The sequence below is a fragment of the Lissotriton helveticus genome, chromosome 2_1 (genome assembly GCF_964261635.1).
Source record: "Lissotriton helveticus chromosome 2_1, aLisHel1.1, whole genome shotgun sequence".
Taxonomy (NCBI): Eukaryota; Metazoa; Chordata; class Amphibia; order Caudata; family Salamandridae; genus Lissotriton; species Lissotriton helveticus.
Window position 1 is genome coordinate 560,587,258 of NC_136059.1, and position 15,102 is coordinate 560,602,359.

Sequence of the window (15,102 nt, forward strand, 5' to 3'; positions counted from 1 at the left end):
GCGGTGGTGCCTGGCCACGTTCCTATCCACAGGCTGACCTGTGGCGGGCTTGGACCAAGTGCCCAGAAGAACGTCTGATAGTGCCTCATTAAACGGTAGCAGAGGCTCGGCCAAGCTTGCCTGCGGTTTAAGGACCTCCGTGAGGAGGTTAGTCCTCACGGCCGCGACGGGGAGCTCAAGGCCAAAGGCCTTGGCCGCCCTCATCAGCACCACGCTATAGGCAGCCCCCTCCTCCGTAGCCACGCTAGGAGGGGAGACAAAACCAGTGTGGGGCGAAGTGTCAGGCAAAGTGTCCAGACCACTGGCATCCCCAAGCTCTCCTGTCCAGTCCGTAGAATACTGACAATCGCGTGCCAGTGGGTCCTCAGACCCCTCCCAGTCCCCCCGTCACCCATCGCCTGGGATTCAGGCTCAAAGCATGGGGCCGGGTCATAGAAATAGAAATCTCCCATCGGCGTCGAGAGCGGCGCCGCTCCGATGCCGGACCCGAACCGAGGGCAGGACCAGGGACGGCGTTGTCCTGGGACGGCGCCGGGGCGACACCTTTGGGGCCGGCGCCGGCGAGGTCGTGAGGTCGACCGGCTGCGACCCGGATCCGGAACCGGATCCACTGGGGCCCTGCGGCGTCGGGACCGAAGTCGCCGACGGCGCCGGGGCCGAAGCACCCGGCCCGCGTGGGGACCCAGTCGGGACCACTTGGCCCGAAGGCACCGTGGAACCCGACGGAGGAGCGAGTGACCTCATGGCCATGAGGAAGTCATCAATCTCCCCTAGCTTTGCGTGCTGCCCAGGGACCGGCAGGTATGGAGCAGGCCGCGACACCTGTGGCTCCAGAGAAGCGGCGTGGGCGGTGTCGCCCGAACCCCCCGCCGTATAGGGCGAGCGTCGGGGAGGGGAAGGGGGGAGGGGGAGTCAGAAGAGCGATGACGTCTCTTCGACTTCTTGTGCTTACCTGAGGAGCCCGAAGACCGTGGTCGACTTCCGGAGCCATGGTAGCTCCGACCCCGCGACCGGTCCCTCGACCTCCTCGCGGACCGGGACCTCGAGCCCTCGAGCGGCGCGGGGCCGACTGTTGGAGCTCGAGTCGCTTGCAGGGACCGCTCCCGCTTTGCCTTAGACGTCAGGGCTCGACAGTCGGAGCAGGCCTTGTCGTCGTGGTCGAGGCCTAGGCAATGAAGACACCGGGCATCCTTACCGGCACCGTCGGAGTCGTACAGACTTCGAAGCAGATCAAAAATGATCGAAAAAGTTTAGTCAAAAATAGACTAAGGGTACCACTTTTTCCGGATCAGCGCTTGCTGGCGCGGAAAAAAGAAGAACTGACGTTAGCACGCGGAGGTGGCGTCTAAGTACTCTGACGACGTCATCACGGCGCCCACGACGCCGATGACGGACACAGAGCCGCGGACGACGCCTACCGACGCTCATGGATACTGCTACGCAAAAAAATTCCAGATCCAGTCTGACGCCTGGGGATATTCTACGGTAAGGAATTTATCACTAACGTGTCTCTTTCAGATGTATACGGCACTACAAGGGAAAGGGCCATTGTATTTGAGAATACACCTCAAGAAGTACCTGCCATCCAGAAATCTAAGGTCGGCACAGGCACAACTATTGTCAGTCCATAGGTACAAGCAGTTACGCTGGGGGGGAAGGAGTTTCATGATAGGAACTGCGAAGGTGTGCAACTCTCTCCCCTTGGCGATAAAAAATAGCAAGTCCCTGATGTCATTTAGAAGTCAGCTGAAAACATGGCTGTTTAAGAACTAATGGGTTCTCAGGTACAATCCCACCACAGAGCTTTAGCTTTTCCGTTAGTCCTATCGCCAAGATGCCCCTGGGCATACGCTGCGCTTTATAAGTCTAAATCAAAACAAATCAAATCTGGATCTTGTGAGACTCAGAGTTCTGCAAAATTCAGAGTATACCTGCGACATTCTAGGCGCCAGCAAGTAGTCTGCAAGGCTCAGTGAAAGAACCAAGGCAAAGCCCAAGGCCTAACGATACAATTTTAACTCAAAAAACGTTTCTGGGGCAGATGCCATGTGAAGAGTGGTTCAGCTGATTGAGTATTACCACAACCGTAGCTACTACAATTGAGCCTGGAACAGTGTATCCATAGGAGAAGTCCTCCCCAATGAACTTCAATTCTGCTCATAGCCAGGCGAAGAGGGTTTGTAGCAGTGAAAACGCCCACAAAGTATTTCCTTGATTTAGTTTGTCTGAATTGCTAAACGGAAGTAACGAGGTCCTGCCTGAATCCACAAGGCACACTCATGCTAGAGGTGAGTTTGGACCATATGAGTGGTTTGCCTATGACACTGTTGGCAGATCATAACGTGTGTCGGTGTTGCAGAAGGTCCAAAGTCACAAAACACAGTCTAGGTCTAATTTTTAGATTAGGAATAAAGACTGGAGCAGTTAATGGAAATCTGAGGCCAACCTTTGTCTATCATAAATAATGAAATGTTAGTGCACTGCAAGCACAAGTGTTAGCTGTATTGGTACCACAATCATCAGGTATTGAGGTCAGACTTGGTTAGAGAAGTTTGTCCATAAAGATGAGTATAAGCACATGGGTGGAGCGACCATGCCAATGATTGTCAGCAAATAGACTTTGAAAATCTAAGACATTTTGAGCATGACAGGGGTAGTAGAAATCCAACACCAGAAAAAACTGAGCATGTGACAGTGGTGATGGTTCGCTTAACCTGCCACTGAACAAAGAGTAGAACCAGGAGAAGTCCAGCCTTCCCCCTGTAAAAGCTCTGCTTTAGATACCCAGGCCAAGCGGTGTTCTTGACAAGAGGTAGGAGGAAAAATGTGGAACCTAGATCTGCATCGGTGGTTGAACAACTTACTCTTCTATAAGAACTAGAGCAGGCTTCTCCAACCAGTAGCTTGGGCGATACAGGTAGCTCTCCTCTGTGCAGCACAGCCTACTAAAGCAGATGTACAGCACCAACACCCACTGACTATGCACGCAACCTAGGATTCATCCTTTACTCCTCCCTCTCCATGTCTAAACAGGTCAACGCAGTCTCCTCCTCCTGCTACAACACCCTCCGTATGCTCCGCAGGATCTACAAGTGGATCCCGACCGAAACAAGAATAACGGTGACACAGGCCCTCGTCAGCACAAGACTGGACTACGGCAACGCACTCTACGCAGGAATCCAAGCCAAACACCTACGACGACTACAACGCATCCAAAACGCCTCTGCCCGACTGATCGTCAACGTCCCCCGCCGCAGCCACATCAACCCCCACCTGAGAGACCTACACTGGCTCCCCATCGACAAAAGGATCACCTTCAAGCTCCTCACCCACGCACACAAAGCACTCCACAACGCCGGACCAGCCTACCTGAACAGCAGACTCAGCTTCTACATCCCTGCCCGCCAGCTCTGCTCTGCCAGCCTCGCCCTCGCCGCTGTCCCCCGCATCCAACAAACGACCTCCGGCGGCAGATCCTTCTCCTACCTCGCCGCCAAGACCTGGAACACCCTCCCTACCCACATTCGGCAGACCCAAGACCTATTCGCCTTCAGAAGACTCCTCAAGACCTGGCTCTTCGAGCAGTAGCAGCACCCCCCTCCCCATAGCGCCTTGAGACCCTCACGGGTAAGTAGCGCGCTTTACAAGTACTCTGATTGATTGATTGATTGATTGATTGATTAGTTTAATTATTCTATGTATCCCAAAATGGAAAAGAATGTGCCCGAGACAAAAATGTGTGTATTTTCAAAACTCATGAATTTAGCAGATATTGATGACCAATGCCTGGAATTCCAAAATATATCCAAAGCTGATATTTGTGGAATAAATCATAAGGCGCTGGGGAGGCTTGTTACTAAAATGATAACTATATTGTCAGAGGCATTGCAGCCGTGGGTGTCATATATTAGCCCGGTAGAGGGATTTGAAACAGATAAAGACTTTCACATTACTGCTGGCAACCTTGCCTGATGCACTAAGGTAGCCACTGCTGGAAATCTTGCACGGTTGGCCTCTAATGTAACCTAGGCTGACGTGCTCACTATTACCACACTAGTAATACTAGTAGCTCAGCATGATTTTCATTGAACAACAGCATCTCTTGATACATAAAAGTTTGGGGACCCCTGGTCTAGAGGAAGATCCAGGCTCTTAGAGAGATCATGGTTAGGGTCTACCTGTCACTGAACTGTGACTAATGACGGGAGTCTGGCTAATGAAGACTAGACTCTGAGGCTAGCAAGCTACATCTTGGCATCTAACCTCCCATCGTTTTGAGAGGTAGCTTTTCCAACAGGGCCTTACTTACACCTTGGAAACCACAGTGCTCCTGGTCATGCAATATATAAAAACAAAAAATATGAAAGAAACAGTGATAAAGGACTTGTAAATGCAAGCTGGATTATTTTAAGACGTAACTCGGATATAATTTTTACTTATGCGCAAACATCTTTATAGTTAAGACACAATTTGATATTTATTTTTAAAGGTCAATTATTTTCTGAGCTAGTAATGTGGGTGTTTAAAATACATTTATCTGCTAACACAACAAACATGGCGCACCTGAACTTCTCATATGTGTCCGACAGATAAGAGTTCATCGACGACAGATGCGCGTTTTCACCATCAAAGAGTTTGTTGGACGCCGCGTGCTGCAGGACCTTTGCTACAGAGCCCAAGTTCCTCCTCTGGTCTGAGTGAATCTGGCCTCCGGCAGTCATGTCAATGATATCAAAACCATCGGGAGCAACAATGGCCGGGTTCATGTAACGATAATACAGCAGATTTCCAACAATCTGTGAGGAAAAGGGTAGTTATTCGTAAACAAACAGGTTTGAAAAGTTCAGATTTTCCTCTAATAAATTTATAGATTCAATGAATGACAAAACATCTCCATGCTCGACCAAATAAATATTCAGAAAAATGTTTAGCGAGTTTTAAACAGTTGCACATTTTATCTTAAAACAATTCAGATATAAAATACTTGACAGAAAGTTAGGCTTTTGAATGACGTCTATGGAGCACTAAAGTACTCTATAACAGAGCAGTGATCTGTGGTCAGAAGACTATGGGGGTCCGCAAGGCCTACTCGGAGGTAAGCCACTGTGTTACAAGATTAAATAATATTTAAAAATATATTATGGTAAATAAAGTATATATAAATAAGGTCAAATTGAAAATGTGAAATCTGTTTTCTCAATTTGATATTGAATTAAACAAAATATTTAAATATATGAGCATTTGTTTGGTGTATACTTGTTTTGGTACTTTTGTACATTGTTTTCAGGTTCAAATCCTAGAAATTGCCTAAACCAGGAGTTCCCAACTTTCAATATTCACTCAATGGGGTCCCTGGATCCCAGTAATAATTCAGAGGGGGTTCAAAGAAGTCAAAAGTTTAATAATCACTGACCTATAGGATCGGTCTCCGTTCATTTAGTCAATCTACATAGCTTGCCTATTGACATGGGCATAGGTAGTGACCAGGTTGGGAGACATGGGGTACAAAAAGAAATTCCAGTGCATCTCCATTGATCGCAGGGCCATTGGAATGTGAAAACGCTACCTATGAGGGCCCTGATTTTGATCTGATGACCTGCCTCCAGTGCTTCAGAGGCATAACAACGGTGCGTGCGAGCTCCAAGCTCCAGGTGCTTTGCAGGGGATGGGGGGCAAGCTCCATTTATTTTGCGGGGGCCTAAAGTTTTGTTGCGCCACTCCAGTACTTATGACCACTCTGTTGGTCACAAAATAAGGCTGATGTATCGCAGGATCCCCACCACCCTAAGACTTCTGTCTTTTTATTTGGGCTTCAAGGTTTTGAACATTTTTGCGTTGTTATCCATCTGCTCACCTCCACTCAACATTAAAGTATCCTGTGCAGCTAAGAGCAAAAGAGGAGGCGGAAGCAAGGGGACGAGGATCAGGACCTCCACACTCCAATCCCTGTTGGCTGGCAAGCTCGGGCTCTGGGTCATCTCATGTCCAAGCAACTCCTCATCCTTACCCTGAAGTGAAGCCCCGTAGAGCGCCCATTCACGGCTGACCAAGAGGAAAATCAAAACGCTGCCTCGCCCGACACCTGCAGACTTCCACTACCAGGTATGAGGTTGTTGCTGGAGGGCACCCATGCATTCTCCAACAATGTATGAAGTTGAAATGGGGACAGCAATGCAATTTTGTGCATACAAAGTATGGCCAACCCTTTCTACCCTGCACCTTTACTGCGCGTGCTCCCATACACTTCAGCAGCCCCCGAGAGGTGCACGCATATTCTGTCTTCACATGCCATGGGCTAGCCCCACTAATGCACAGCAGCCTTTGAAAGGAGCAAGGAGATGGGCCCAAACTACTGGTACCTACTTTCATGAGTACACCGCTTCATCGTGATGCGAGGATCTGACTGCCACAGTCCATTTGCATCAGACTTGTGAGCTGCATGAATTGCTGCCTCTGTCTTCTCTGACTGCCCCTGGCTGAGCAAGAAAAGCCCACAGAAAGGATGAGAGTGAATGTCTGCTTCAAGGCTCCCTGCTCCAGGTAACACCCGGACACATTTAAAGGGCTCTCTCTCTCCCGCTTCTGTCTCTCTGCATTCAGCCATATTTAGCACATGTTTTGTTTTGCGCCCAACAAGTCTTTCCAGCCATTTCAACACACATAAATGTGGGTTCTCGGGGTTCAGTCAGGTGAGTTGGAATTGTGCTTCTGACCATACATCTCCTTGGGAGCGCTACCTGCCTTCCAGAATACAATCCTCTATATTTTATCTAAGAGCCCAGCCTCTGCTTAAATTAACCTTGGTGTGTGAAGAGCTTCCATCCTCATTGTCACGGCCCAATAGAACAGAAAATGGCAGAGTTTATTGTTACACCAATGTAGCAGCACGCATGCTATGACCCTTCGGAAGCATTAAAAAATGATCCTGCGGAGATTCAAACCTGAGACCTGCAGGCCGCGTTTGGCAGTGGGTGCCAAACCTCTTTGTATGAAAAATATTTGATTGTAATATTACTATTTCACTTCAAAACTCTGAGATTGTACAGGTGTAGCGTAAACTAAGGCGCGAAGACCACGGGCAGTTTGTACTGGGTCAATGAAACCCTCACAAGGCTGGCTCTGTCCCTCTCCGAAATTGAGTGTCTCCTCTGCCTCTGCCCATTGCAGCATGCCTGGGCCGTCTGTGAGACAGATCTCAGTTCTGTACATTGGTAGCTGGTGACTGTGCGTTTGCGAAATCACATTTTCCTCCCTTGCCTCTAACTACTGGCGATAGACCCTAAAACAAGTGCTAAATGTCCCTTCATACGTGTCTGTCCTCCAATAACTCAAACCTTGAAGCTGAATCTTTTGGACCAGATTCTGTATCTTCTATTACACATTCACAGAAATGAAGTGAGGCTTGACCCTACGCAGGCGCCGTACAGTACCACTGACGTCCGATTATACCATCGTGGCATTTTCGTTTTGGTTGGTCCAGCAAAAGATGCCACAACCTAAAGAGTCTGAACAGCTGGACAGGCCCAAGGCAGCGATTAACATTACTTTGTGAGTTAGTTATTGACAAGACAGCCAGGGAGGTTCAAGCAACAATAGTTGTCTCACTTCATGGAGAGCGCACATGGCAAGCTAGAGTGGATTGAGGGGATTCAAGGCACTGAGAAGCAGACTATGTAACCCATAACATCAAGATTTGCTATGAGATTCTGCTGTGCATTTCCTGCACATAGTAACCCAAACATGTTCCATATAAACACATTCTGCTGCGGCATGTTATGTATATGGAACCCTACAAGGGCTGCTCTGGTCCATCCAGGGTGTTTATCTCTCTTCATACCTCCCAGCTAGGCCCACTCGACACTGTGCTTCTGAAGAGGACAGCGACCACCCAGAGAAGACCCCACATCACGATTGAGACCCCAGCCCCACAGAAGCTTCAGACAAGCCCGCGTGTATGTAGCTATTTGAAGCGATCTCTCCTGTGTGTTTTTCCAATAAAAACCAATGAAGAAAATATATTTTTCAGTGCACATTGTTGCGAATCCGATGCATCACATGAGCGTGACAGACAAGTTTGAAGTCTTAAAGCTTCTATTTCCACCTAAACCAGGAACATGTCAGGCTTTGTTTAGACAGTACTTCCAGTGCAACAATTTATGTGCAAATGAACAGTTCATATTCACATGCATTTAGAATTCTAAATGAGATTACTGCCCCACATAACGTTATTCCCCCCCCCCACACACGCACACACACACACAAAAAAGCAGCCATCACAGGTGGGGAGTCACAATGCAAGCACCGACCTTCAACAGTTCGTCATCTGTCGCATCTGGAAATTTTTCATGGAGAGAGTTCTTCAGCACTTTGGCCACGTACCTCATTCCATACCTGAAGCACCCAAAGAAGAGAAGAAAAGTGGCTTAGGCTCGAGCCGGGAATGATACTCGTGAGCGAATACTGTACTTTTTTCATTACAGAAATGTTTCCATGAAAAACCTAGGCACCTTTGGTTTTTCACCTTAGAACGGGGTTAAGCACTCAGTATTGCCACGCTGGCATGCATTCCTTGGTGTAAAATTACCACCCCAACCCCTGCCAGATTGGAATGATCCTCAGCGTTTGGTACAGACGCAACGCGTATCTTGCTTACTGGGTGAGCGCCAGTGGTAAGTACCAAAAAGTACATCAAGGCTTTAGGTGGGCAAGTAGTGAGCACTTTAAAAAGACGAGTGCCAGCACTCACCAGCCGGGGTAGAATACTGTTTAACGAGGGACTGGCACTTCTCGGTGGCACATGTGTACCCTGGCCTAGTGAGCGCCTGCACTTCTTCCCATTTCCAGCACTGAGTATTCCTGGAGCTTGCACCGCAATGTGAATTGAGACGTTCTAACAAACAGCAATTCCGTGCTCAAAACATAGAAGACCACTGTCAAACAAAGCTGCCAGAGTTCAGAGACACCGTTAAAAAATGAAAAAATATACTTTGATCCTTTCTGACTAGTCTGAAAAAACAACCAATGATAATTTTGGGTAAGTAACTTGTGGGTGAAGCAGCCACGCATTGCTTAAATGGAGGAACAAACAACATAAAACACACTTTCAGTGGTGTTCTATGAGATCAGAGGTCGAAGTTTATTAAGGGATACTTTATGACTCTCTAATTTATGGGTAACCAGTGCCAATTTCACTGCTTTGTGAGACTACTATTTAATTTCAAAGTAAAAAGCCACTTTTAAAGTAGGAAGCTACTATGTGTTATAAAGTTTCCATGCGAGCTTGTTAAGTTCATAATGATTGTGGAAAGCAATATACCAATGCTAATACACTGTAGTACAACGCACCTGTAGGCCAAGCTTTAACAGCAAAGATATTACAAAAACGTCTATTTTAAACAAGCTGATATAGACCCATCGAGCTCTTGTGAGACTTCTAAAGAAAACAATGAAATACTGCCCTCTGCTGGAAGCTAATATAACGTGACTGCCCAGTGCTTCAGCATCAGTTATTTCAAGCTCTCTCGCACCCCACTGGCGTTCTACACTTGCCACTTACCCAAGGCCTTCCAAAGAAAACAGTTTTTACTCTCCACAGATCTGGGCTAAATATCCTAAAAAGTATCACAAGTTTAATTATTTTATTTTGAAAAATGAACGAGGCAAAGAACCAGGGACCGCTTAAAGCACAAACACAGAATTACAGAACAACGCTAGTGGTGGCAACAAATGCCAACATCATTACAACTCATGCATTAATAAAATGATAAAGTGTTAACCGTCTTTTCACCTTCCTCGTAAAGACATTTACATATTTCAACGCCCAAGTGCAGGAAGGGACAGAGGGCGCTCGCCGCCTGCCTGCTCTGGAAACGCGAGGGAAGTTGCATACGCCGTTATATACTACCCACGCGGTGCTGCTGCCATTCAAGCCCCTTCGCATAAAGACCCCCCTCTGAAGTTAGTAAAAAGTGACCCCAGCACTCACGGGATCATATCGAGAGACGAGAAGATGGACGCCAGCACCTTGTCGGTGACGGACCGGAGGCTCTGGATAGACGACTCCAGGCGGTTTTTCACCTCCGCATGTGACAAGGCCTGCTCGGTTGTTACATCATAGGGCAATTTGCTGCAAAAATAAAAAACATCTTGTGAGACAGTTTTTGTTGGCACCCCCATTACCTCCTTCTCCAGTACCACACTCCATTGGTGCCTCTCGCCCCCTCCCACATTCATCTCCCACGGTTCATTTCTTTTATAGCACTACTGATCCCCATAAAGGGTGTCAGATCACTTTGCATTGCACACACATATTATACAGATACAATGAATCATATAATTCTGTAAATCAATGTAGAATATATGTTACTTAAAACGAATATATGATTTTTCAACTAATACAAGTTCCACGCATGGCATTACCACGCGAATTTTACATCGCAAGTGGCTTTACCACGCTGGAATTGACAACGAAGGATTGTACCACGGTAGGAACGTCTTACCTGCACGTCTTTCTCCTGCAGCCCCTTACTTCCATCTACCATGGAAACAAGCGTCAAAACACGTCTTCTAAAATAAATAAAGGACTGTTTTTTTTTACGTACACTGCACGTCTTTGAGGGAGGGTCATTCCTTTTTCTTCATCAATACCACAGAGCGTTTTTTTTTTTATCTAACTCGCTCGCTCGCTTGTTATTTTTTGGGGGGGAGACCCCCCCCAGCCCCCCCAGCCCACGTCTTCTAAAATAAATAAAGGACTGTTTTTTTTTACGTACACTGCACGTCTTTGAGGGAGGGTCATTCCTTTTTCTTCATCAATACCACAGAGCGTTTTTTTTTTTATCTAACTCGCTCGCTCGCTTGTTATTTTTTGGGGGGGAGACCCCCCCAGCCCCCCCAGCCCCCTCCCAACCCTCCCCCAGCCCCCCCATCACGACTGGACGGAATACCACGTCTCCCCCCAAGCCACGCTGAACGTTTTTTCGTGGTCAAGACGGTCGTTGAAGGCTCCCTCGTTGAAGAGACGTTTGCGGGGTAAGTGGATCGTTTAAAACGTCAATCGTGGAAAAGACATCGTTGTAAATGATGTTTCCCGGCCTTAAAACATTAGAGACTACATGATGTTGGAGTCACACGCCGTCCATACTGGAAGCATTATATGTTAAGAGTACTTAGTGTGGAGAAACTCGGGGTTTAAAATGTACAGGGTGATTGTGCTGTCTAATAAGAACTTATTACCCAAGGAACGCTACAATAACAAAAGTGAGAAAAACCGCAAAAAACCCAAACCTACGCTTTGCAGTTTTCATGCAACTCTCTGATGCCAGTGTATAGCTCACTGTGCTATATTAGGGCTGTAACTTATGAAATGCAACTACCAAGTGATCTCCATGATGAAAGCAGTGGCCCACTGAGTAATCTACAGGATACAAATGTGTGAACTGTATGTTACACGTCGTGCTCTTCAGCAGGTACATTAACCCTCTGTGCTAATTTATGATGAGTCAAAACAGTGACTAGACACACCACAGACTTCTCCAGCCAGTAAAACGGGTTTTAATTCCAGACAGCCAGTTGCAATCGGAAACTGGCGTGTTTGGCCGTGGTGCGTCTGTACAGTAGAACATATGGAAATTCACACAGATGCTTAAAACGAGTAGATTAAATTGCAAACCCATTTCCAGAAGGTGAAAGGGAAGGTGAACTAGCGGTGGCCTCTGCAGGTCCTGTTTACAAGGTGAGAGCAGGAGGAGGGCTCAAGCCAGGGGGCCGTCGCAGGTTCTCATTAATGCCCTGGGCGTTTTGGGTCATGAGAAATAAAAAACACAAGAGCACAAGATTTCCTATTGACATTTGTCACTCGGCAGCGTGCTGTAAAAGCCGTGCACCGCCCTCTGCACTGACTCTGTGGGTGATGTGAGTGTAGTCACCATTGCTTTTCTATGCCTGCGCACTATGGAATGTAGTGCATGTCGCAAACACTTGACATTCAAAAGCATTGATGATTTTTCCGCAACTTGCACTAATTGCAATCCGAACAAGGGGCATGGTTTAATTGCCTCCTTCATCTTGACCCACATGTGGGCAGCGCGCAGATGGCACCGCGACCTCAGACTGCAAGACTACAGCTCACTGCCGAGGGACAAACGTGCGTCGATAATGGCGCACTCCTGTTTTTTAGGTCTCGGGACCGTAGGCTTGGCCGGAGGCCAAGACCGGAAGGACGGAGAATTATTGTGACTTAGAGTGGCTGCTTTATCCCGCCTCTTTTCGTCTCTCCTCCATTGGCTGGCTTCCTAAAAGGAGGCCAGCCATTGGAGGAGAGAGCCGTCACTCCGATTTAGCCCCGTCTTTTTCGGATTAGGGGGCGTAAGTTTTGCTGTTCTTTAGACAGTGACGTCATGCGTCACTCAAAACAGCAAAACCACGCCCCCGATTCCGAAAAAATCGGAAGCCTGCGGCCGCCATTTTTGTATTTTGCAAACTGAATGAAAGTCGCCACCCTTGGTCGTTAGAGCGACTGGGGAACCACAGAAGGGCTGTGGGGTGCTCGTGTGCCCCCATTTTATGTGCACGTGGCTTCTGATAGAGCAACGGTGTCCGCGCAATAGGGAGCTTATGGACTGACGCCCTTTCCGATGCCTGCCTGGTACCGCTCCTGGGGGCACTGAACCCAAATGTTGGAGGAAAGTAAAACCTTGATGTTTTTTCACGTCATCTCCGCGCAGAGCTCGGGCTTAGCCATGGACATTGTGTGCACGGAAAACTTTGGCAACCTGAGCATGAGCTCGCACATCCAGCTGCGCCAGGACGGCTGGGGGCTCTACGAGAAGGAGGCGGGCGCCGGCGAGGGCACGGCGGCCGAGCTCCTCAACTGGACGGCGGGGCCCCGGAACTTCAGTAACCTGACCTCCGAGGGCAGGCCGCCATCTCCCGGCAAGAACTGGCTGGCCCTGCTGACGGCGCTGGTCATCGTGCTGACCATTGCTGGCAACATCCTGGTCATCATGGCCGTGCTCCTGGAGAAGAAGCTCCAGAACGCCACCAACTACTTCCTGATGTCCCTGGCCGTCGCCGACATGCTGCTGGGCTTCCTGGTCATGCCGCCCTCCATGCTGAACGTCCTCTACGGTGAGTTAGTCCTTATTTGCGCAACTGTGTGATCCTGAACGAATCACTGTTAACACATGCCTATGCGTTCTAATACCTGCAGACAATGGGGTGGGGGGGGGAGCAGAGGTTGTTTAGTTCGTAGTGCGGATGCTAGACACCCCCTACATGGATTGACCCCACTTGGGGCCTTTCGTGCTTCACTAAACATTGTGATCTTGGCCGATTCACTAAATATACGTGCACCTCCGTTCTGAATACCTGCAGGCGAATGGGAAGATCTGAAGGATGCTCAGCTCCAAGCAACATCCCCTTCATTCAGTGCCAGCGCTGGAACGTTCACCCTTTAACTAAAAGCTGTCATTCTTGGCAAATGACTTGCAGGCAATTTGGGAGGGGGTGAGGGGGATAGGGGATACTGAGCGTAGAGGGGGCTTACTTCGCACTGTGGATGCTGATCATCGTGTACGTTTAGTCACCCAGTTCGTGACCTTGCCCGCTTTACCAAAATGTGTGATCGTGGGCGAATCAGCTACAACAGTCGCCTAACTATATGCACTTGTACGCAGAGTGGGTTTTGAAAGGCAGTAACTGAAAGGTCTGTTTCAACCTTCGCCACTGGTACGAATAACCTTGGAAAAAGGATACGAAGTGATTGTCACTCATCTTGGATGCTCATCTGGATGAAGGCGATGCTGCAGTGATACTCCCTGCAGCAGGGCGACCCACATGATTTACTCCTTTCCCCTAAGCTGCATTCTCCAGTGACCATTGAGCGTTTAGGCGGAATATAAAAAAAAGCGACATTTCCCATCTTAATTGGCACACGACTTCAAGCTATGTATTGTATTCTGACCGATGGGTCTTATTTAGTGCAAAGGCGCCCGCGTGGGAACGCCTGCACTTTATGGCGCCCCTTTAAAAGTACATAAAGGGTCGTGACAATATTCTGATTTAGCAAAAGAAAGGTGTGCTCCCAAAGCTTTTTAGCAAAGGCGCTCGTCCATTTATATATGTACGTATACATTTCGTTTCGATATGCCCAGGTTCACATAATGTGCAAACATAGCAAAGGCATTAATCCATTTCACTCCTTCCAAGCCATAAGGTAGCCTCTGAGCCATGCATTTTTGAGGTGCAGCCAATAGGAAGGTTTCCTGAAACTAACAGGGAACTTGTTCAAGCCCAGACCTTGACACAACGCTGGGTATTCTGTCAGGTCATATATTCTCCTCATGCCCCTATTCATTAAATGCGTAAGACAATGCACAAATAACCCGTCCCTGGTTGTACTATATTTCATAAACATAATTAATGTCTGTGTTCTGTTGCTGCTCATGTAGTGTGTTGAGAGCGTGATGTTACTTGCAGCAGGTTTGTACCTGCAGGCTATGTTCGCACTCCGAGATGCTGTGGTAAATAAACACCCCCTCCCCGCCTTGACGTCATAACATGAGAGGTAAGTGCCGGTCTTGGGGTGGGAGGTATTTGTATCATGTTTGTTTGTTGCTTATTGTTAGCAGGCATTCCACATCACTCTCAAACACACTACCTCACAACTTTACTCTCTATCTCACTAGCTCACTCTCTCTCTATCTCCCTACCTCACTCTATCTATTTCTATCTCACACTCTCACTCTCACTACCTCACTATATCACGACTCACTCCCTCAAAAAATCACTACATCACTCTCACTAACTCACTCTCTATCTCACTACCTCACAACTTCACTCTCTCTCTAACTCACTACCTCACTCTCTCTCGATCTCACTACCTCACTCTCTCTCTTTCTATCTCACTAAGTCACTTTCACTACCTCACTCTCTCTCTCTCTCTCACTACCTCACAAACTCACTCACTGTTTCTATCTCACTACCTCAGAACATCCCTCTCCCTCACTACCTCTTTCACTACCTCACTCTGTCTCTCACTACCTCACTCTCTATCTACCTCTCTCTCACTACATAACTCTCTCTACCTCACTACTCCACTCT

The 15,102-nt window shown here is 48.0% G+C and overlaps 1 protein-coding gene across 2 annotated transcripts in view; it reads right to left on the minus strand.

Annotated features, from left to right (window-relative positions):
- IQGAP2 (IQ motif containing GTPase activating protein 2) overlaps positions 1-15,102 on the minus strand; it is a 1,127,142-nt gene that overhangs the window by 170,474 nt on the left and 941,566 nt on the right. For both annotated transcript variants that reach the window (XM_078675224.1, XM_078675225.1), the window contains 3 exons: positions 9,986-10,126; positions 8,307-8,391; positions 4,564-4,796 (listed from right to left, as the gene is read on the minus strand). In XM_078675224.1, coding sequence (XP_078531350.1) covers positions 4,564-4,796; positions 8,307-8,391; positions 9,986-10,126 — 459 coding nt within the window. The remainder of the gene's footprint in view (positions 1-4,563; positions 4,797-8,306; positions 8,392-9,985; positions 10,127-15,102) is intronic.